Source organism: Mesoplodon densirostris, chromosome 2 (assembly GCF_025265405.1).
Source record: "Mesoplodon densirostris isolate mMesDen1 chromosome 2, mMesDen1 primary haplotype, whole genome shotgun sequence".
Classification (NCBI taxonomy): Eukaryota; Metazoa; Chordata; class Mammalia; order Artiodactyla; family Ziphiidae; genus Mesoplodon; species Mesoplodon densirostris.
The window spans coordinates 88,038,839-88,061,740 of NC_082662.1; the positions used below are offsets into that span (position 1 = coordinate 88,038,839).

General features: G+C 38.1%; 1 protein-coding gene across 1 annotated transcript in view; it reads right to left on the reverse strand.

The window, feature by feature from the left end:
- DPYD (dihydropyrimidine dehydrogenase) overlaps nucleotides 1-22,902 on the reverse strand; it is an 820,949-nt gene that overhangs the window by 277,456 nt on the left and 520,591 nt on the right. Inside the window, exon 15 of the mRNA XM_060090168.1 lies at nucleotides 598-666. Coding sequence (XP_059946151.1) covers nucleotides 598-666 — 69 coding nt within the window. The remainder of the gene's footprint in view (nucleotides 1-597; nucleotides 667-22,902) is intronic.

The following is a 22,902-nucleotide window of genomic DNA, read 5'->3' on the forward strand; positions in this document are numbered from 1 at the left end:
TTCCATTTGAAATACAAATTTGAGGCACATGGTTAGTTGTTTGCATTTGTGCAAGATTCAATTTATATTATAGAAAACCTGCTGACTAGTGTTCCACTCAGGGAGCATTCTGTCCTACCATTTTATGCATGTCTGCATTCAAACTAGAATAGTATTAAATGAACCTTTTATATTTTAAATATTCAAGAGTTTTATATTCAAAGTTTCTTCTCTCGCTGTCAAACTAGTTTGCCTAAAGGCAAGGTAAGATCAAGTTAGACTCTCAAAGGTAGAATTAAATTTTATCATGGCATCCATCATAATATACAGTTTGCTTAATATGCAAATAAAGAGTATATGGATTCAAAGAATAAAGGATTTTTAGGCAGTGTGTGAAATCCAAGGGACCACTTTTATAGAATAGATTCCTTTTAAATTTACATTTCCATCATTTTAATGAAAACATAGGGTAAACAAATTATAATAGAAATGTTTTAGGTTACTATTTTCCATTCAATTTTACTTCTACTGGGTTATTTTTCATGACAGCTCTTTATTTAAAACTAATAAAAATAGAAGAGAAGAAATAAAATAAATATACTAGAAAGAAATCATTACCTCAGCCTTTCTGGAGAGTTCCATCCAGTCATTTTTGTTGTAACTGCACATGATGCTAGCAATCACAATCTTTAAAAAGAGAAAGGAAAGAATATTAGATCAAATAGTTATGCCTTTGTACACAAGGGTATATGATATATATATATATATATGTTTATGGTAAACTATATTATAAAAATTAGTTTTCCATCTGTTGAAAGAAATCATTAAAAAAACAGCAGGGCATTATAGTGAAGCAAAGGATGAGATCTGGGGCTTCAGACTTATGTTAGAGACTTTCTCATTTACTCTCTTTGAATACTTGAGCAAGTTACTTAACTTTTCTGATCCTCAGCATTCTCTTTTTTTTTTTTTGCGGTACGTGGGCCTCTCACTGTTGTGGCCTCTCCCGTTGCGGAGCACAGGCTCAGCGGCCATGGCTCACGGGCCCAGCCACTCTGCAGCATGTGGGATCTTCCCGGACAGGGGCACGAACCTGTGTCCCCTGCATTGGCAGGCGGACTCTCAACCACTGCGCTACCAGGGAAGCCCCTCTCATTTTTAAAATGGAGAAAATAATACTGACCTTGCCAACCTCAAAGAGTGATAGTTGGAATTACATGGATTTGTGTATGTGAAAGAGTAGTTTAAATTATACAATGACACAGAAATATTTATTAATATAATTACTGGTATAGCTAAAAGATTTCAAGGTATGGAAAGGAAGTAAATTAGTGTCTTCTTCAATCATATCTTATTATAGTATGAATAATAACACCTTACATATTCAGAGTGAATTATAGTTTTAAAGTTTGTTAAATGTTGATTATTTAACTATAGTCTTACAGTAACCTTATAATGGAGGCTACATAGAGTAGTATTTACTAGTAACTGCTCTGAAGCCAGAATGTCTAGATCAGAGCTCAGACTCTTACCACTAACTGTGGCCCTGGGCAAGATATTTAGTTTTCTCACTGGTAAAATATGGATAATAGTACCTTCCTACTTAGAAAAGTGATAATTGAATTGCTAAGATTTTATGGCTCTAATGATGTGCCAGGTAATGTTTTAATGGATTTTACTTTATTAATTTAATCATTCTCAACATTACTCTCCCCATTTTACAGGTGAAGATGCTGAGGCACTGATACGTAAAGGTCACAGAGCTAAGAAAGAGCACAGCCAGGACTCAGACCCAGAAATTTGACTGACAGTCTGTGCTTTTAACCACTAGGTTTTGCTGGCCTAATGTAAATATTCAATATATGTCAGTAATTCTTTTTATTATTACCATTTAAAGACTATGAGATTGTGACACAAAGAGTTTGTGCCAAGCCTAAAGTCACAGAGTACAGTGGAAGAGTCCACTAAAAGCCACTGGGCTCTCACCACATACAGGTTTTTAATGTATGTCTAAAAAACAAAACAAAACAAAGATGTGCTGTACAAGTCAGATGAATGCTTTTAATATTAAGAGAAAGACAAAATACATTGGAGAGAGTTCTGAATACCAGAGTTCGAAATACTGAATAAGTCTGTCCTTAAGATTGGGTCAATTTTTTCTCTCCTGATAGACTGTAATCTCCATGGGTGCCTGGACTGCTCTGCATCATGCATCATTTTATCTACAATAACCAGCATGATGTTTGGCACATAGTAAAACTGAGTGAATAAATGTACGAGGGCACTAAAGGTTTAGGAACAGTGAGTTGCTTTTTCAGCTCATCCTTTTAAAATTAAGCAGAAATGAACACCATGAGTTAGAGAAGGGAAAAAAAATAAACAATTGGTGAAAACTGTTGGCAAATAATTATTATACGAGTCAGAGTGAAGAGTGAGCAGGGCAGTTGCGAGTGCTGGTCTTGGCGATAGAAAAAAGGGTCAGATGTCAAAATACATAGAACTCGTGAACTAGAAGGAGCAATTAAGAAAGAAGAATCAGGGGCTTCCCTGGTGGCGCAGTGGTTGGGAGTCCTCCTGCTGATGCAGGGGACACGGATTCGTGCCCCGGTCCAGGAAGATCCCACATGCCGTGGAGCGGCGGGGCCGGTGAGCCATGGCCGCTGAGCCTGCGTGTCCGGAGCCTGTGCTCCGTAGCAGGAGAGGCCACAACAGTGAGAGGCCCACGTACCACAAAAAAAAAAAAAAAAAAAAGAAGAATCAAAAAGTCTGAGAGGCTGATTCTGAGTTAGTGAGAAAATCTCAGAACTTTAGTCAGATAAAAGTAGGACAATGCGGAGAAAAAAGGAAGTCAGGAGAAACAGTCTATTCAAATAGATTCCTCTGTAGACAGATGAATAGAGAGAGAAAAGTAAAAGTAGGGAGTAAAAAAGGAGGGAGATTAAGAATGCATAGAGTTCAGGATTCAACTTTTGTGTCCAGTTAGGATGCAGCTTTAAAGAATTTGAGAGAAATACATAAGAGTGATCCTTGGCCTTTTCTCTAAGGACTAAAAGAAAGTGAAAAGTCAAATTCCAAACTTGCCAATTTGCAAGCAAAAAAGGGTCACTAGCATAATTGTGCATCTTCAGTAATAGATGCTCTTTCAGACATTTCCACGTGCTCTAAGATCTGGGGGATAATCTGCCCCACTCTCCAGGTAGAAAACAGACCAGGGAGGAATTCCACAGGGGACACCAGATCTTCTGGGACTAGATTAATACCTCCTTGTGTGTATCCTTGCATGAAAAAAAAAAGGGGGAGGGACCTCATTTGAAAAGAAAATCAATTGGGATGAAGGCTGGGGGCAGGTGACAGATTCCTATTGTCTTCAGTGGCCTTGATGTCAAGTAAACAAACAAACATTTTTAAAAAATGGTTAATCTAAGGATTTACGGGAGGAGTAAACTCCCCAAGCTTGTTGCTAAAACTTCAAGGGCAGGGTTAGATCCAAAGATTCATACTTAAAAAATGACTTTAGCATTAGATATTAATTCTCCTGTGGTGAAAGAGACAAACAATAGACCTAGGATTTTAGGGAATTTTACTACTCAAAGCAAATCAAGACAGACAAAAAACAAAAACAAAAACAAAACATGCCTCCAGTTATGACAAAGTATCCCCGAGTTCACATTCCCGTACAAATATGAAGTAGCTGCTAAATCAGCACAGCATCCTACTCCCCAGTGTTCCTCTCAGGGTGCCACAGAGGACAACAGGGGAGAGGCTTCTACTGGGCAGGATCCAGGTAGGCAGATGGGCTGACCAAGAAAGCCACTTCTGGGCCTCCCTGGTGGCGCAGTGGTTGAGAGTCCGCCTGCCGATGCAGGGGACACGGGTTCGTGCCCCGATCCCGGAGGATCCCACATGCCGCGGAGCGGCTGGGCCCGCGAGCCATGGCCGCGGAGCCTGTGCTCCGCAACGGGAGAGGCCACAGCAGTGAGAGGCCCGCGTACAGCAAAAAAAAAAAAAAAAAAAAAAAAAAAAGAAAGCCACTCCTATGGAAGGAAGGTTTACTAGCACTGACAACTGGATATGATAGATGCTCTCAACTAGTGACTAAGATGGTTCCTCTTTACTAAATGGCGATTTTAATTTTGATAAAGCTGTTTTTGCTTTAAATATATATTGATTGTGCCTGGATTGGTTAAAATCGTCACTTGCCTTATAAGGACTGAGGATCACAGGAGCTACACTTGAGCTGGATGGACAAAAATAAGTATCACCCAGAGAATTTTCCTGAACTTTGAGAACACTGGTGCCATCAAATGCCTAGGAATGCAGTGACTAGACATGATTTGGGGCACACTGTCATTGGGGAAGGGTGACCACAGGTGGGAGAGATACATTACGTTGAACAGATACAAGTTTTATTTGTATGCTCTGAGCAGCTGAGCACTACCCTGTTCTTTCCTCATCATCTAAAAACAGACTTTGCCTTCTTGCCCAAAAATCTGGGAAAATATCCCCAACAGGGTTAATCACAGTGATCAACTACTCTGGTCTCATTAAAGTCCTTCAATGGAGCTGGGGAGTTAAAGGCTTTTTTCCTCTTTGGTCCCTGAACTAGAATGAAGGATGTTCAGAGTAGCTGGTAATCACTAACTGCTTACCTAACCAACCCAACCCTCCCACTCCTACCCAAGGCTAGCTGCACTAGGTAAAAACAAAGCAGAGACAGAGGAAAGTAGAGATGCAAGATGGAGAGATGTTTCCGCCACTTTTAAGTCAGGTGTACCACTAACATGCCTGTACAAGTGAACCAATAAATACCACTTTGGGCTTAAGAAAACCCAAGTTATATTCTATTTTCTATCACTGACAGTCTTGACAATTACTACATGCAAAACTAGAATTGTCACTTTTAAATAACTTCCTAAGCATTTTTTTTCTGTCAAGTAAATTTAAGGGAAAAATAACTTTATACACTATTTTTAAATGCTAAATTACCTAAGAAGTCTAAAAATCTTTATCTAAAACCAAGGGATAGTTTGTGAAAATATACAGTAACCTTCTATTTCAGAGGAATAATGATGACTCCAAATCATTTTATTGTTTATTAAAAGATATTAGGATTTTTCAAAAAGTCAGGCTATTAAAGACATTAACTATGTCTATAAAAGACATTAACACTAAAAGAACACTGGACAGAATTTAATCTTTTTTTGATGATTAGAAAGCCCTTCAGTGTTTTGCTGTGCTTAGTTTGTAATCAAACAAAGGAAGCTAGGTTACTTTTTTCCTATGGAAAAAAAAAAGAATTGATGTGTATTTTACATTGTGAAACATCATGAAATGTTACTAGAAATGAATACCCAATGAAACATTTTTAAAACCAAGTAACATTTCCCTATCTTTCATTTAATTTATGCCATTTCTAAGTGCTCCGTTTTTCATGGCTAAATTTTAAAACATTATTGAATGAGTCTATACATAACTATATCCTACATTTTTTGATACACAATCTAGTGAGAGATTCAAACAATGTCAGTTAATCAATAAATATGGAAGCTGAGCATCTGCTGTGGTAGGCACTGGATGACATGCAGAGGAGTTTAAGGTACTGATTCAGAGTTTTGTTTATCAACATTGAACCAGTATTTTTTGAGACCTTCTATGCGCCAGTAACTGTAACTCAAAAGTGATGAGCAAAAGAGGAAAAGTCCCTACCTTCCTACAGCTTACATTTTTAGGGAGGGAAAAAGTCATTTAAAAAATGCATTATTAGGACTATTTCCAGGTCAAGATTAAAGAAAAATAGAGGAGAGCAAGATGGAGAATCACAGGGGTGCACAGAGTCTCATTAGTTGATGGTCAGTAAAGGGCTCTCTGAGTTGAGAAATAAAAGATAAGAAGGCACCTCACACAGAAGAATGGATTGGGACCTGAGTGAAAAATGGCATTCCAGGTAGAGGAAACGGCATGTGCACAGACTCTGAAGTAGGAGTGAGCATGATATACTTAAAAAGAGAAGCCCTTTGTAGATGGTATTCCATGACAGGGCAAGAAGACTGTAAGAGGAGACGAGAGAAGCAGGCAGTAGCCATATCTCTGGGAGCTGAAACCTGTGGGAGTTTGGATTTTATTGTAGGTATAATGGGAGACAACTGAAAGGTTTAAAGGAGGGTGATAAAATGATCTGATTTACATTTTCAAAAGATGCTTCTGGCTACTTTCCAGGGAACAGAATGAGGGGCTGTAGGGTAAAAGCAAAGAGTCCTGTTGAGTTGAAATAATGTGGCTTGCATAATATTCATGGAGATACCAAGAAGTGGAACCCTGAGCTAAGACCAACAAGGGGAATCAATGGTTAGACTCAGGAGGTGAGAGGAGAGAAAAAATTAAGGATGATCCCTAGATTATTGGCTTGATCCACTGAGTGGAGCATAGACAGTTCACCAAGATGGAACAAAGCGTAGTGCAGTAACAAGTGGGGGACTGTTAAGAGGTTCAATTTTTAATATATTACATATAAAATGACTAGCAAGCATCCCATTAGTGATAACATCAAGTGAGCCACTGGATACATGGGTCTAGAATTCACTGAAGAGGTCAGGGATGAAAGTGAACATTGTAGAGACTTCAACACATAATGGTATTTAAATCTACCTAGCTTAGTGACTTCTAAACAGAGTAGAATAAAATAGAGAAAATGAAAGAGATGAAGATTAACCCAGAGCCACATGAAAATGCTAAGAGAGGGAAGTGTTCCAAAAAGTAAGGAGCAATCAACGCGGATGAATGCTTCTGACAGCTGGTGTAAGAAAACAGAGAAGTGTTCACAGGATTTGGCAGTACAGAGGCCATTGGTAAGCTTTACAAGCAGGGTGGCGGTGAAACAGGGAAGACAGAAGTCAGACTGGAGTAGATGGAATGAACAGAATATGAAGGAGTGAGAGAATTGATACACAAAGCTCTCTAATAGTTTTTGTGGGTTAGCTCAAAGAGCAATGAGGCAGCAGATGAAGGGCTGTGGGAGGCCTAGTGAGATATATATTTTTTTAAATGGACTATATTTGAGTATGTTTTTATGCCGGTGGAAATGTTGTGGAACAGAGGAAAAAGCTGTTGAAAAGGCAAGAGGTGATGATGAATCTATAATAATTTATTAATCAAATTTTGGGTGTTGTTTCTCCCTGAAAAATACTTCAGAGGTTAAAAATGACAGGACACTTATTCTGAAACAAGAAAAAAAAAATAGTGTTAAGTGGCTTCAACTGTCATCCTTCCAAACTTTTAAATTAAAGACTCACGATTCATAGTCAAATTATTCTTTTTATAATTCATTTCCTTATGGAATAAATAAAATGATTTTATTAAGTATTTATGTTTTCAATCTGAATGACAGTAAAGTCTGCACATCAGAAATTAAGGTGGACTTCCGGGGAAGATGGCAGAAGAGTAAGATGCGGAGATCAACTTCCTCCCCACAGATACACCAGAAATATAGCTACACGTGGAACAACTCCTACAGAACACCTACTGAACGCTGGCAGAAGACCTCAGACCTCCCAAAAGGCAAGAAACTCCCCTCGTACCTGGGAAGGGCAAAGCGGAGAGATTCCCGCACAGAGGATCGGTGCCGACTGGCACTCACCAGCCCGAGAGGCTTGTCTGCTCGCCCGCCGGGGTGGGCGGCGCTGGAAGCTGAGGCTCGGGCTTCGGTCAGAGCGCAGGGAGAGGACTGGGGCTGGTGGCGAGAACTCAGCCTGAAGGGGGCTAATGCACCACAGCTAGCCGGGAGGGAGTCCGGGAAAACTCTGGAGCTGCCGAAGAGGCAAGAGACTATTTCTTCCCGCTTGGTTTCCTGGTGCGCAAGGAGAGGGGATTAAGAGCGCTGCTTAAAGGAGCCCCATGGACGGGTGCAAGCCGCGGCTGAAAGCGTGGAGCCCAGAGACGGGCGTGGGACGCTGGGGCTGCTGCTGCCGCCGCCAAGAGGCCTCTGTGCGAGCGCAGGTAACTGTCCACGCCGCCATTCCGGGAGCCTGTACAGCCCGTCACAGCCGGGGTCCCGGGATCCAGAGACGGCTTCCCTGGGAGAACGCACAGCGCGCCTCGGGCTGGTGCAACGTCACGCCGACCTCTGCCGCTGCAGGCTCGCCCCGCACTCTGTGCCCCTCCCTCTCCCCCACCCGGTCTGAGTGAGCCAGAGTCCCCGAAGAGGCTGCTCCTTTAACCCTGTCCTGTCTGAGCGAAGAACAGACGCCCTCCGGCGACCTACACGCAGAGGCGGGGCCAAATCCAAAGCTGAGACCCGGGAGCTGTGGGAACAAAGAAGAGAAAGGGAAATCTCTCCCAGCAGCCTCAGAAGCAGCAGATTAAAGTTCCAGAATCAACTTGATGTACCCTGCATCTGTGGAATACATGAATAGACAACAAATCATCCCAAATTGAGGAGCCAGGAGTCAGTGCTGTGCCTCTGAGGTGGGAGAGCCAACTTCAGGACACTGGTCCACAAGAGACCTCCCAGCTCCACATAATATCAAACGGCGAAAATCTTCCAGAGATCTCCATCTCAACACCAGCACCCAGCTTCACTCAACGACCAGCAAGCTACAGTGCTGGACACCCTATGCCAAACAACTAGCAAGACAGGAACACAACGCCACCCATTAGCAGAGAAGCTGCCTAAAATAATAAAAAGTCCGCAGACACCCCAAAACACACCACCAGACGTGGACCTGCCCACCAGAAAGACAAGATCCAGCCTCATCCACCAGAACACAGGCACTAGTCCCCTCCACCAGGAAGCCTACACAACCCACTAAACCAACCTTAGCCACTAGGGAGAGACACCAAAAAAAACGGGAACTACGAACCTGCAGCCTGCAAAAAGGAGACCCCAAACACAGTAACATAAGCAAAATGAGAAGACAGAAAAACACACAGCAAGAGAAGGAGCAAGATAAAAACACATCAGACCTAACAAATGAAGAGGTAATAGGCAGTCTACCTGAAAAAGAATTCAGAATAATGATGGTAAAGATGATCCAAGATTCTATTTCCCAGATCCAAAATCTTGGAAATAGAATAGACAAAATGCAAGAAAAAGTTAACAAGGACCTAGAAGAACTAAAGATGAATCAAGCTTCGATTAAAAACACAATAAATGAAATAAAAAATACTCTAGATGGGATCAATAGCAGAATAACTGAGGCAAAAGTACGGATAAGTGAGGTGGAAGATAAAATAGTGGAAATAAGTGATGCAGAGCAAAATAAAGAAAAAAGAATGAAAAGAACAGAGGACAGTCTCAGAGACCTCTGGGACAACATTAAATGCACCAACATTCGAATTATAGGGGTTCCAGAAGAAGAAGAGAAAAAGAAAGGGACTGAGAAAATATTTGAAGAGATTATAGTTGAAAACTTCCCTAATATGGGAAAGGAAATAGTTAATCAAGTCCAGGAGGCACAGAGAGTCCCATACAGAATAAATCCAAGGAGAAATACGCCAAGACACATATTAATCAAACTGTCAAAAATTAAACACAAAGAAATCATATTAAAAGCAGCAAGGGAAAAACAACAAATAACACACAAGGGAATCCCCATCAGGATAACAGCTGATCTCTCAGCAGAAACTCTACAAGCCAGAAGGGAGTGGCAGGACATAAATAAAGTGATGAAGGAGAAAAACCTGCAACCAAGATTACCCTACCCAGCAAGGATCTCATTCAGATTTGATGGAGAAATTAAAAGGTTTACAGACAAGCAAAAGCTGAGAGAGTTCAGCACCACCAAACCAGCTTTACAACAAATGCTAAAGGAACTTCTCTAGGCAAGAAACACAACAGAAGGAAAAGACCTACAATAACAAACCCAAAACAATTAAGAAAATGGGAATAGGAAGATACATATTGATAATTACCTTAAATGTAAATGGACTAAATGCTCCCACCAAAAGACACAGATTGGCTGAATGGATACAAAAACAAGACCCATATATATGCTGTCTACAAGAGACCCACTTCAGACCTAGAGACACATACAGACTGAAAGTAAGGGGATGGAAAAAGATATTCCATGCAAATGGAAACCAAAAGAAAGCTGGAGTAGCAATTCTCATATCAGACAAAATAGACTTTAAAATAAAGACTATTAGAAGAGACAAAGAAGGACACTACATAATGATCAAGGGATCGATCCAACAAGAAGATATAACAATTGTAAGTATTTATGCACGCAACATAGGAGCACCTCAATACATAAGGCAAATACTAACAGCAATAAAAGGAGAAATCGACAATAACACACTCATAGTAGGGGACTTTAACACCCCACTTTCACCAATGGACAGATCAGCCAAAATGAAAATAAATAAGGAAACACAAGCTTTAAATGATACATTAAACAAGATGGACTTAATATTTATAAGACATTCCATCCAAAAACAACTGAATACACATTTTTCTCAAGTGCTCATGGAACATTCTCCAGGATAGATAATATCTTGGGTCACAAATCAAGCCTTGGTAAATTTAAGAAAATTGAAATTGTATCAAGTATCTTTTCCGACCACAATGCTATGAGACTAGATATCAATTACAGGAAAAGAGCTGTAAAAAATACAAACACATGGAGGCTAAACAATACACTACTTAATAACGAAGTGATCACTGAAGAAATCAAAGAGAAAATTTAAAAATACCTAGAAACAAATGACAATGGAGACACAACGACCCAAAACCTATGGGATGCAGCAAAAGCAGTTCTAAGAGGGAAGTTTATAGCAATAAAATCCCACCTTAAGAAACAGGAAACATCTCGAATAGATAACCTAACCTTGCACCTAAAGCAATTAGAGAAAGAAGAACAAAAACATCCCAAAGTTAGCAGGAGGAAATAAATCATAAAAATCAGATCGGAAATAAATGAAAAAGAAATGAAGGAAACGATAGCAAAGATCAATAAAACTAAAAGCTGGTTCTTTGAGAAGATAAACAAAATTGATAAACCATTAGCCAGACTCATCAAGAAAAAAAGGGAGAAGACTCAAATCAATAGAATTAGAAATGAAAAAGGAGAAATAATAACTGACACTGCAGAAATACAAAAGATCATGAGAGATTATTACAAGCAACTCTATGCCAATAAAATGGACAACCTGGAAGAAATGGACAAATTCTTAGAAATGCACAACCTGCCAAGACTGAATCAGGAAGAAATAGAAAATATGAACAGACCAATCACAAGCACTGAAATTGAAACTGTGAAAAAAAATCTTCCAACAAACAAAAGCCCAGGACCAGATGGCTTCACAGGCGAATTCTATCAAGCATTTAGAGAAGAGCTAACACCTATCCTCAAACTCTTCCAAAATATAGCAGAGGGAGGAACACTCCCAAACTCATTCTACGAGGCCACCATCACCTTGATACCAAAACCAGACAAGGATGTCACAAAGAAAGAAAACTACAGGCCAATATCACTGATGAACATAGATGCAAAAATCCTCAACAAAATACTAGCAAACAGAATCCAACAGCACATTAAAAGGATCATACACCATGATCAAGTGGGGTTTATTCCAGGAATGCAAGGATTCTTCAATATACACAAATCAATCAATGTGATACACCATATTAACAAACTGAAGGAGAAAAACCATATGATCATCTCAATAGATGCAGAGAAAGCTTTTGACAAAATTCAACACCCATTTATGATAAAAACCCTGCAGAAAGTAGGCATAGAGGGAAATTTCCTCAACATAATAAAGGCCATATATGACAAACCCATAGCCAGCATCGTCCTCAATGGTGAAAAACTGAAACCATTTCCACTAAGATCAGGAACAAGACAAGGTTGCCCACTCTCACCACTCTTATTCAACCTAGTTTTGGAAGTTTTAGCCACAGCAATCAGAGAAGAAAAGGAAATAAAAGGAATCCAAATCGGAAAAGAAGAAGTAAAGCTGTCACTGTTTGCAGATGACATGATACTATACATAGAGAATTCTAAAGATGCTACCAGAAAACTACTAGAGCTAATCAATGAATCTGGTAAAGTAGCAGGATACAAAATTAATGCACAGAAATCTCTGGCATTCCTATATACTAATGATGAAAAATCTGAAAGTGAAATCAAGGAAACACTCCCATTTACCATTGCAACAAAAAGAATAAAATATCTAGGAATAAACCTACCTAAGGAGACAAAAGACCTGTATGTAGAAAATTATAAGACACTGATGAAAGAAATTAAAGATGATACACATAGATGGAGAGATGTACCATGTTCTTGGATTGGAAGAATCAACATTGTGAAAATGACTATACTACCCAAAGCAATCTACAGATTCAATGCAATCCCTATCAAACTACCACTGGCATTTTTCACAGAACTAGAACAAAAAATTTCACAATTTGTATGGAAACACAAAAGACCCCGAATAGCCAAAGCAATCTTGAGAACGAAAAATGGAGCTGGAGGAATCAGGCTCCCTGACTTCAGACTACACTACAAAGCTACAGTAATCAAGACAGTGTGGTACTGGCACAAAAACAGAAAGATGAATGGAACAGGATAGAAAGCCCAGAGATAAAACCCACGCACATATGGTCACCTTATCTTTGATAAAGGAGGCAGGAATGTACAGTGGAAAAAGGACAGTCTGTTCAATAAGTGGTGCTGGGAAAACTGGACAAGGACATGTAAAAGTGTGAGATTAGATCACTCCCTAACACCATACACAAAAATAAGCTCAAAATGGATTAAAGACCTAAATGTAAGGCCAGACACTATCAAACTCTTAGAGGAAAACATAGGCAGAACACTCTATGACATAAATCACAGCAGGATCCTTTTTGACCCACCCCCTAGAGTAATGGAAATAAAGACAAAAATAAACAAATGGGACCTAATGAAACTTAAAAGCTTTTGCACAGGAAAGGAAACCATAAACAAGACCAAAAGACAGCCCTCAGAATGGGAGAAAATATTTGCAAATGAAGCAACTGACAAAGGATTAATCTCTAAAATTTATAATCAGCTCATGCAGCTCAATAACAAAAAAACAAACAACCCAATCCAAAAATGGGCAGAAGACCTAAATAGACATTTCTCCACAGAAGATACACAGACTGCCAACAAACACATGAAAGGATGCTCAACATCTTTACTCATTAGAGAAATGCAAATCAAAACTACAATGAGATATCATCTCACACCAGTCAGAATGGCCATCATCAAAAAATCTAGAAACAATAAATGCTGGAGAGGGTGTGGAAAAAAGGGAACACTCTTGCATTGCTGGTGGGAATGTGAATTGGTACAGCCACTATGGAGAATGGTATGGAGGTTCCTTAAAAAACTACAAATAGAACTACCATATGACCCAGCAATCCCACTACTGGGCATATACCCTGAGAAAACCATAATTCAAAAAGAGTCATGTACCAAAATGTTCATAGCAGCCCTATTTACAATAGCCTGGAGATGGAAACAACCTAAGTGTCCATCATCGGATGAATGGATAAAGAAGATGTGGCACATATATACAATGGAATATTACTCAGCCATAAAAAGAAACGAAATTGAGCTATTTGTAATGAGGTGGATGGACCTAGAGTCCGTCATACAGAGTGAAGTAAGTCAGAAAGAGAAAGACAAATACTGTATGCTGACACATATATATGGAATTTAAGACAAAAAAAATGTCATGAAGAACATAGGGGTAAGAGAGGAATAAAGACACAGATCTACTAGAGAATGGACTTGAGGATATGGGGAGGGGGAAGGGTAAGCTGTGACAAAGCGAAAGAGAGGCATGGACATATATACACTACCAAACATAGGGTAGATAGCTAGTGGGAAGCAGCCGCATAGCACAGAGAGATCAGCTCGGTGCTTTGTGACCGCTTGGAGGGGTGGGATAGGGAGGGCGGGAGGGAGACACAAAAGGGAGGGGATATGGGAACATATGTATATGTATAACTGATTAAATTTGTTAAATAAAAAATAAATAAATAAATAAATAAGAAAAAAAAATAAATTAAGGTGAAGAGCAACATAAAATTTCCAAGTAGTTACAAGCAGGCCGTCTTGTCAAATTCCCAAATACTTACAGTCTATGCCTAGAACACACGTTGGAAACACTGATTTGGTATTCTGTAATCATACTGTGAACTATATTGGAAATTCAGTCAACAATTCAGCTTCATGACAAACTAAATTTTTTAGTATGGAAAAAGTGCAAAGTGACAAAGGTGAACAATTGTAAATTACAAGTGGCCGAGGTAGGTTTTGTCAAACAATTTAACAAAATCATTGCTAACACTAATGGGATTATATTATATTGAGGAGGAAAAACAGCATGGGACATGTGATTTTCAAAGACATTTAAAACTAAGAAAATATGTGTACTAAATATTAATTAATTGTACAACATTCAAATTGTAAATGTTCTTTATACCACTGTACAAATATACTAAAGTGAGATTGGTACAATTTTCCTGAAATGTACACATTGAGAGTAGAACATTAAAAGTAGAACTCATAAGCTCTTCAAATTTTATATGGTTACTGCTAATTTAATGGTTGCAAATGAGAATAGTACTCTTAAAGCTGTCTTCTATATTATTTTAAAATTTATCATTTTCTTTGCTTGTTTTGGGATCCACAACTACCTTGCTTACACAACTATTCCTAATACAGAAAAGTCATGTTTGAAGTTATAAAATATGCACATAGTGTCCATAGAAAATCAGAGATGTTTTCCACTAGAACAAGAAATAAAAAACCACTGTAGACTATTCAGGAACTACAGTAACTGCTGTTTTTTCCTCTCCTTTCATCACTTCTAACTAGGTTTTTATGTAGTTTCCGTCCCCACTGTATTTAGCAACTGATCTACCCTAGGTCACCGTAACCTTGGCAAAATTATTAGATACTTTCAGCCCAAATCTATACTGGAACTCTTTCCAGCACTGAGATGGTTAACCACCTCCACTTCCTGAGACCCTCCTCTGTATGAGCTTTGGAGATACCTCCTTTTATCCCTATTTTTCCTATTTTTGCTATTCCTTCTCAGGCTCTTCTGCCTTTAGCCACCTTTCCATGTTGATGTCCCCAGGTTCTACTCATGGTCTTCTTTTAATGTAGACATCATGTTCACAACGAATTCAGAGAATACCTATATGCAGAAAATTCACAAAGTAAACACCACCCACACGTGTCTTTCTCCTGAGTGCAAGAACAGCATATTCAATTATCTTTAAGCACCTATGTTCAACTTGCCCCAAATCAAACTTAAATTTCTCCACCCTGAATTTGCATTTTCCCCACATTTAATTTGCTTATACTCTACCCTTTTGTCCCAAGTTAGAAAACTAGGAGGAGATTTTCTTTCTTCATTTCTCCCTCATTGCCTACATCCAATTACTTACCAAATACTCTCTAGTCCACTGGTTCTCAGACTTGGCTGAGCACTGAAACCACCTGGAGAGTTAAAAACATAACCCCAAGATCTGTATGTAGTTAGGCCCAGTCATCAGTGTTTTGTCAAGGATCTCCAGATAGTTCTAACATGCAGGACAGTCTGAGAAGTATTGCTCTAGTTTACTCATCAAATATCTCTTCTAGGTGCTCCTGACTCTTCATCATGACTGTCTTAGTTAAGACCTTCACCACTGCTCCCCTGGATTACTGAAGTACCTTCCTTAATAGTCTCCCCATCTCTGATATCAGCCTATGTCATCTGCCAGATCCGTCTAAGAGACAAACTTGATCATATCACACTTCTGCTTCAAATCCAAATTCAGGATAAAATCTAACTCTTTAATATGCTATAGAAGACCACAATGGGACATTTGCTCCAACCGCACTGAATTACTTTGCTTCTTCTTTTTTTTTTTTTTTTTTTTTTTGCGGTACGCGCGCCTCTCACTGTTGTGGGCTCTCCCGTTGTGGAGCACAGGCTCTGGACGCACAGGCTCAGTGGCCATGGCTCACGGGCCCAGCCACTCCGTGGCATGTGGGATCTTCCTGGACTGGGGCACGAACCTGTGTCCCCTGCATCGGCAGGCGGGCTCTCAACCACTGCGCCACCAGGGAAGCCCTACTTTGCTTCCTGAATGTAACATGTATTCTGCATTCTCTTGACCATATGTCTACTCCTTTTGTCTGAATAAATAAGGAATGGTCCCTGTGCTCATATGGTATAATAAAGGAGACATATGTAAACTGATACAAAAATAATTATTGGGTATGAACCAGAATACAGTGAGAGCAAAAAGGAAAGAGTGATTATCTATATCTGTGTGAAGCAGGGAAGGCCTCAGAGAAAAGGGACTCTTAACCAACTATGAAATCATCCATGGGTATTTATTAGAAACTGATTAGAAATGAAAAGGCCAAGAGTACTCCAGTTGTAGTAAGTAGCAGAAACAAAGGCACAGGGTGCTGTGTTTAAGGAATATGCTCTGCTTAAGGAATATCAAGGAGTTCAATTTAGTTTTGGGGGAAATGAATGGCTACACTTTGAGGGCATGGAGCTGGATGCATAGGTGGAAACCAGATTTATTCAGGCAAGGGGCTAAAACAATGGTTTCTAATCAGCTGAGCATTTGGCCTTGAATTTTAGATTATTTTGTCTAGTAAATTCCTGCTCCTCTTTTGCCCATTACATTTCCCAGGAAGGCTTATCTGTTCACCCTTCCTCCCCTGTGTCAGGCACCCGTCTTCTGAGATCCCATAGCACCCTTTGCATGTCTTTATCATAACATTTACTATATTGTACTAAATTGTGGTTTGTATGTCTTTCAAAAGATGACTAAAGTTTTTGGGCACAGGGCCAAGTTTTTCATCTCTATATCTCTAGTATCTAGTATTGTATCTTATATTTAATTAGGATTCAAAACTGTTTGCCTCAAAGGAATAATGAAACAGGTAGCTGAGAAAAGAAATTGCAAGTAACACACACTGCAAGTAATCCAAGCAGTTAAATAATGTATTGCATTACATTTACAAATATGTAAATGTAAGTAAATTTCTACATTCTACAGAGAGAATGAGGACAGGTAGGTGGTACAAGGTAAGAAGTTCAAGAACCTCTTACATTTTATAAAGTATACTTTATATCAATGAATAAGAATCCATTATATTTGTTTATAGATTTATACTTAATACACATTTTCACATACATTATCTCATTTATTCCACATAATAATTTTGAACTTAGAAAACCTTATATTGAGAATAATGAGCACAGATAATTTACTTTACCAGCATAAAGTAAATCAATAGCAGAAGCAGGGATTAAGCTCAGGTCTTTTGACTCCAAGTTTCTCTTGACTACATCAAGACTATACCATATTGATTTCCTATCCTTTCAGTTTACATTAGAGATTCTAGCTGATTTTGTGTCCTCAACCCTGTTGTGGTAGTCTATTTGAAAGAAAGTGTTCCCCTCCCTTGTATCCATACCCCCTTGCAAAGTAACTGTGCAGCTACTCTGATAAAGTGGGGGATTTATTTACCTGCCTTTTGAATGTGGGCTTTGTGACTTGTTTTAATCCATAGAATATCACAGAAGTGATGTTGTGCCAGTGTCAAACCACAGCTTGAAGAGGTCTTATCCTCTTCTGTTTACTCTCTTGAAATCCTGCCTAGCCATGTGATCAAGCTAGTACAGCCTGCTGAAGGATCAGAGACCACATGGAACAGGGATGAACGATCCAGCTGAGGCCACTTGGGACCAGCCAGCACACAGCCCACCTGGAAGTTGACTATAGATGGAGTAAGACCAGCTGAGACCAGAAGAACCACACAGCTTAGCTCAGCCCAAATCGCTAACATGCATGCAGAATTGTGAACTAAATTCATAGTTGCTTCAGTCAGCTAAGTTTGGGGTGTTTTGCTATGTAGCCAAAGCTAACTGATACCACTTTTATTAAGTTTAACAAGAACAACAAGAACTAGCACTTGCTCTGTACTTGCATGTGTCAAGCACTCTGTTAAGTGTATTATCTCTAATCATGATAAAGTGGAAATTATCAGCCCCAATTTACAGATAGGAAAGAAAAAAACTTATTTAAAGAGGTTAAGTACTCAGGACTGTACAGCTAACAAGAGTAAATATAAATCCTAAACTCTCTACCTATAATGTATTTTCTCTGACTCATTTTTCTTTGCTCCTTAAACACACATATATTGAAAACTATGTGGGTTTATTTTTATACATGATGCATTTCATTCAATGTGTGTCAATTTTTATTACTTTTATTTTCAGAGACTAACCTTATTTCCGTGTTCTTGCTCAATGTATTATTTCACCATAAGTACCATCTAAGCTAGATAGGCAGACTGAACTGCCTAGGAAATCATGAAATCAAAGGGAAGATCAAGTGAGAAAGACCCAATGAGATGATCGCTGTTTCCTAACCACCTAAACATGTTAAGGAATGAAAACAGGGTAGTGTTGGCTCTTTATAATTTGGCCCCAAATCACCTTGCTGCTCCTTATCTTGACACACCAAACTGAATACACTATATATACTGGCCACCAGACTTTTCTTGGCTTCCATTCTTTTCCCTGTGCTGATTCTTCTTCTTATAGCCCACCCTACTCCTCTGACAGTATATCTCCTATTCATTCTTCAAGTTCTAACACAGAGCTAACTTCTACCATACTTCCCTCAATGATCTCAGAGACAGAATTACTGTTTTTACTAGGTATTTGAGTGTGATGCATCTACCTCTATTTCAGTTTCTATCACACTATATTACAGATGCATATTTATTTATACCATTGTCTTCCCTTACTCCACTCAATGGGAAAACATGCTAATTTTTATTCACCTTCATTTTCTTATCATTTGGTTCAGCATTGAATAGCACCTAATGTGAACTTAACACTGTCTGTAGAAGGAAAGATGGCCTTTTGTTATTTTTTATTAATTTAAAAAATTTTCTAGTTTATCCCTATAAGGATTATAGTACTTGCTGCAACAATGGAGAAAAAGTGCATATATGAAACTACCAAGACTACTGTATATTTTCATACCTATAAGTCATTTACTGTCTTCAGAGCATGATTTTGGCACTGGCTTTCATCTATGACGTCTAACTGGATTTAGGTTGTTCTATCACTGTTGACCCTTCACTGAGGTTTCAGTAAGTCAACTGAAGTCATAAAATTTGAATTCACTGTACACAAAAGTGGTGTCACCTACATAAAACCTGTGAACGAGATTTGATTTTTCTTCTACTTAAAAGGTCATGATATGTTGCCTGTATTGATGTGGTTCATTCAGGGACACAGCCTTTCAAAGGCACATAAAGGAGCTGATTTGAAATATGTTATAAAGTATCTGTATTCCAATTTTAATCTTTTTCTATTTAGAGGCTATAACAAATATTCATTTAATGAAATGCCTTCATAAATTAATAAGGTTAATAAATACAGCATTAAAATGTGATATAGGAATTTGAGGTTAAAAAACAGGTTAAAAATAAAGTATTAATAAAAAAAAAACCTCTCAAGATAATTACATGGAATAATGCGCTACCATAAAGTCTGGGCGCTTCTTCCAATACTATACATATAACACATGGGCGTTATAAAGATTATTGAAACATTTTCTGTAAAGATTTTAAACCCCAAATGAAAATTTTATGTAAATACTGTTATTGTATTTATTTTATGAGATGTAGCTCTTTTGCTCTCATTAACTATGATTGCACCTTTAATGCATATTCAATTAGATAATCCTGTTGTGTAAGTTAGTGGTATTGTGTCTTAAGTTCTGGATGGTAAGCTTCTGGAGGACGTTGGCTGTGTCTTCCACCTCAGCCTATGTCCCTTGTGGGCTGGGATTGCCTGTCCTGTTTACTAATGTACCTGACACATCTTAGGAACTCACAAAATATTTGTTGAGTGTAGAAGTCAATAAAAGAATAGCTGAAATGCAATAAATGTTTGTTAAATGCAATGTTTTTAAGAAGTCAGGGACTTCTAAAAACAAACAACTTACTCTTTCCCAGCTATATGCTATTACCTCACAGAAATTCTATAGGAAGCCTTAAATCCAATTCACTGTGGAACATGCTGCCCACACTTGGGAGACTCTGACTCTGTTCTGGGGACTTCTTCAAACTTACATATTCTCTCCTACACATCCACAGGCAGTCTCCCACACTTCCTTCCATTCTCTGCTCAAATGTCATTGCCTCAGTGACACTTTACTTAAGACTGCAAACCATCCCCTCCCAGCTCTATTTTCTTTCCCATGGCACTTTCTATTATATCATTTTATTTAATATAGTTAATGTCTTTCTTGTCTCAGTGCGAATGTAAGCTCCAGTAAAGTAAGAATCTTTGTTTTGGATACAGAACAGTGCTGGCATATATGGTGATGCCCCTTACTTGTGAAATGAATAATCAAATACTAACATGTCATTTAAATGTCTTTTTGCATCAGCTACCTGATCTATAAAATGGGAATAACTTGGCTTCCCACACTTTTTTCATAGGGATTATTCTGAGAATAACATGGTTTTATATATTTGACATTAAATACTTTTCAATGAAATTCAATGATTTTTTATGACTAAGAGAATAATGCCATATTCAGATTTGCCATTTTCTACAATTTAGTTAGAGTGCAAACAATGACATTTTGAAATAGTGCACCTCTTTGGTTTTAAACATCCACTGATAAGACTTTTAAAAATATGTCACTGGAAAGGGTAGAAAGCATCATCTTTATATGCTCCTCTGATCTTTTGGTAGTGTCATCTTGTGGGCATATTTGTAAATTAATGCAGTTTAAAAAAAAAGAGGCAGATCCACAGGATCAAACTTTATAGATCAATTCACATTTTATACATATTTAAAAATTATTTTTAGATTTCACTGAAATATTAGGAAATTCACTAATATCTAGCACACATTTTATTAAATTATGTTCCTTGGCTTAAATTGTTTTATCAGAATTGAGATTAAAATTTTTTTCCTACTCACTCAGAAAAAATTCTAAGAACTTTGAGCCCCAGACATGTATGATTCCCTATTTGGAAGACCCAAAGAGGGCCAATACTGCAAACAAGTAGCACGCTAAGGATAGAGTAGTGTGCTGAAGTGAGGAAAGTCTGGAGAGTAGGGGAGGGGTTAGCAGCCATGCCCTTTTCCTGAGAGGTCTGAAGAACACACACTTTAGACCATAAAGCTGGAAGCTTTTCTCCTCACCCATGCTCTGCATGAGACACGTGTATTTCCATTGCTCCTGTCCGTCCCCTATACACTTCTGTAAGTAGTCATTCATCACCTTTCTCCCCATGAAACCACCTGCTTCAGTGCCCACCTTGAGACAGGCACAGAGAAGGTGCTGAGGGAAAACTAGATGACTGACTAAACTGATGATCTTGTGCACTCTCTTTTTACACAAATAATGCCATCTTCACTTTTTTTTCCTGCTTTCCTTCTCCTCTTCATCATATCCCATCCCCACCACAGTTTCCCTCACCTCATCAGACCTTTCTGAACAGGAAGCTATTTCCATGTGGGGACACATGTGCTTCCACCTCCTCCATCTGGAGGAGCCGCATCTGCCAACAATGGGCACCTTGGTAAACAGCAGTAGAAACAAACCCTCGAACACGCTGCACTTTTCAGGATAATGATTAATGATACTCAACTAATAAAACATTCATTGTATCATTGAATTTTGATAAATGATTCCCTGCCTTAATATGCTGTTGATACTTGGGAATCAACCAAAGATATTTCCACATTTTGTAAACATCTTAGGGTTTCATCTATATTTCAAATTTCAGTTCAAAATGTTCCTTCTCAGAAGCTTGGCATAGTGATTTACAACAGAAATAATGACAGGATCTTTTTCAAAGTGATTGGAACCTTTCTGGTATAAACTTTACACAGCATAATGAATGTGTTGGCATTTTGAACTTATGTGCATACTATAAAAATAAAAGAGTGTACAACAAAGTCCCTGTTAAATTCACGTTGCCTGTTAAATGAAGATACCAAAAGGCAGAGTAGTCTAATTAAAACCAAGAAATGCTATTCAAGCCATACTTATATACCTCTAAGATAATACATATGCACTAATATTTACAAAGCATGAAAAGGGTATACATCTCATTAAGCACACGGGAAAAAATCCCCAAATTTCTTTGCTTTAGTGAGTTATTTCATAAAATATTTCTAATATCAATATTTGCTATTTCAACTGCTGAGGTAAAGTCACATTTGTCAATAATCAATGTATTAGCACTTCTAATCCAAAGCAAACTCTGAAGGACATTTTCAGAGTTTAAAATTTGATGTTTTTTCACAATGATATATTTAAAGTTTAAAAATTAAAAAGTTTTTCTCTTAAATGTTCTTTTTGCTCATTGTTCATACTTTCCAGCTTGCTCATGATTGCACAGATGTGATATAAATGCTGTTTTTAAGAAACAGCAATGAAGTGTTTGTTTTGTAATCTTTTCTCTCCCATATCCCACATATAATTACATGATCTTTGAAACATTCAAAAAAAATAAAAGAAAAGTAGCCTTTCAAAATAAAGTAATTGTATGGCTGGAATTTGTAGTCCTCTATATTAAAGGTGGATTATACATATTCCCTACTATATAAGATTTGCCAATTTGAAAGTTTATTTAAAAAATAAATTTATAAGCATACACGTCTTAGGAATTATTATATAAAAGTATACACGATTAAGAGTTGGGAAAAAGGCATAAGACTGAAATTTTGGGTCATCAAATGTTTTGTTTTGATAATTACTATATATTTTCAAAGAGCATTATAAAAACTATAGCACTGATTATTTTAATTACTTAGAATATGGCAGAGAACAGCCTTCATAATAATTTGATTTAAAAAAACAAATTCCTGTTTAGACCTTTTGAATTATTTACA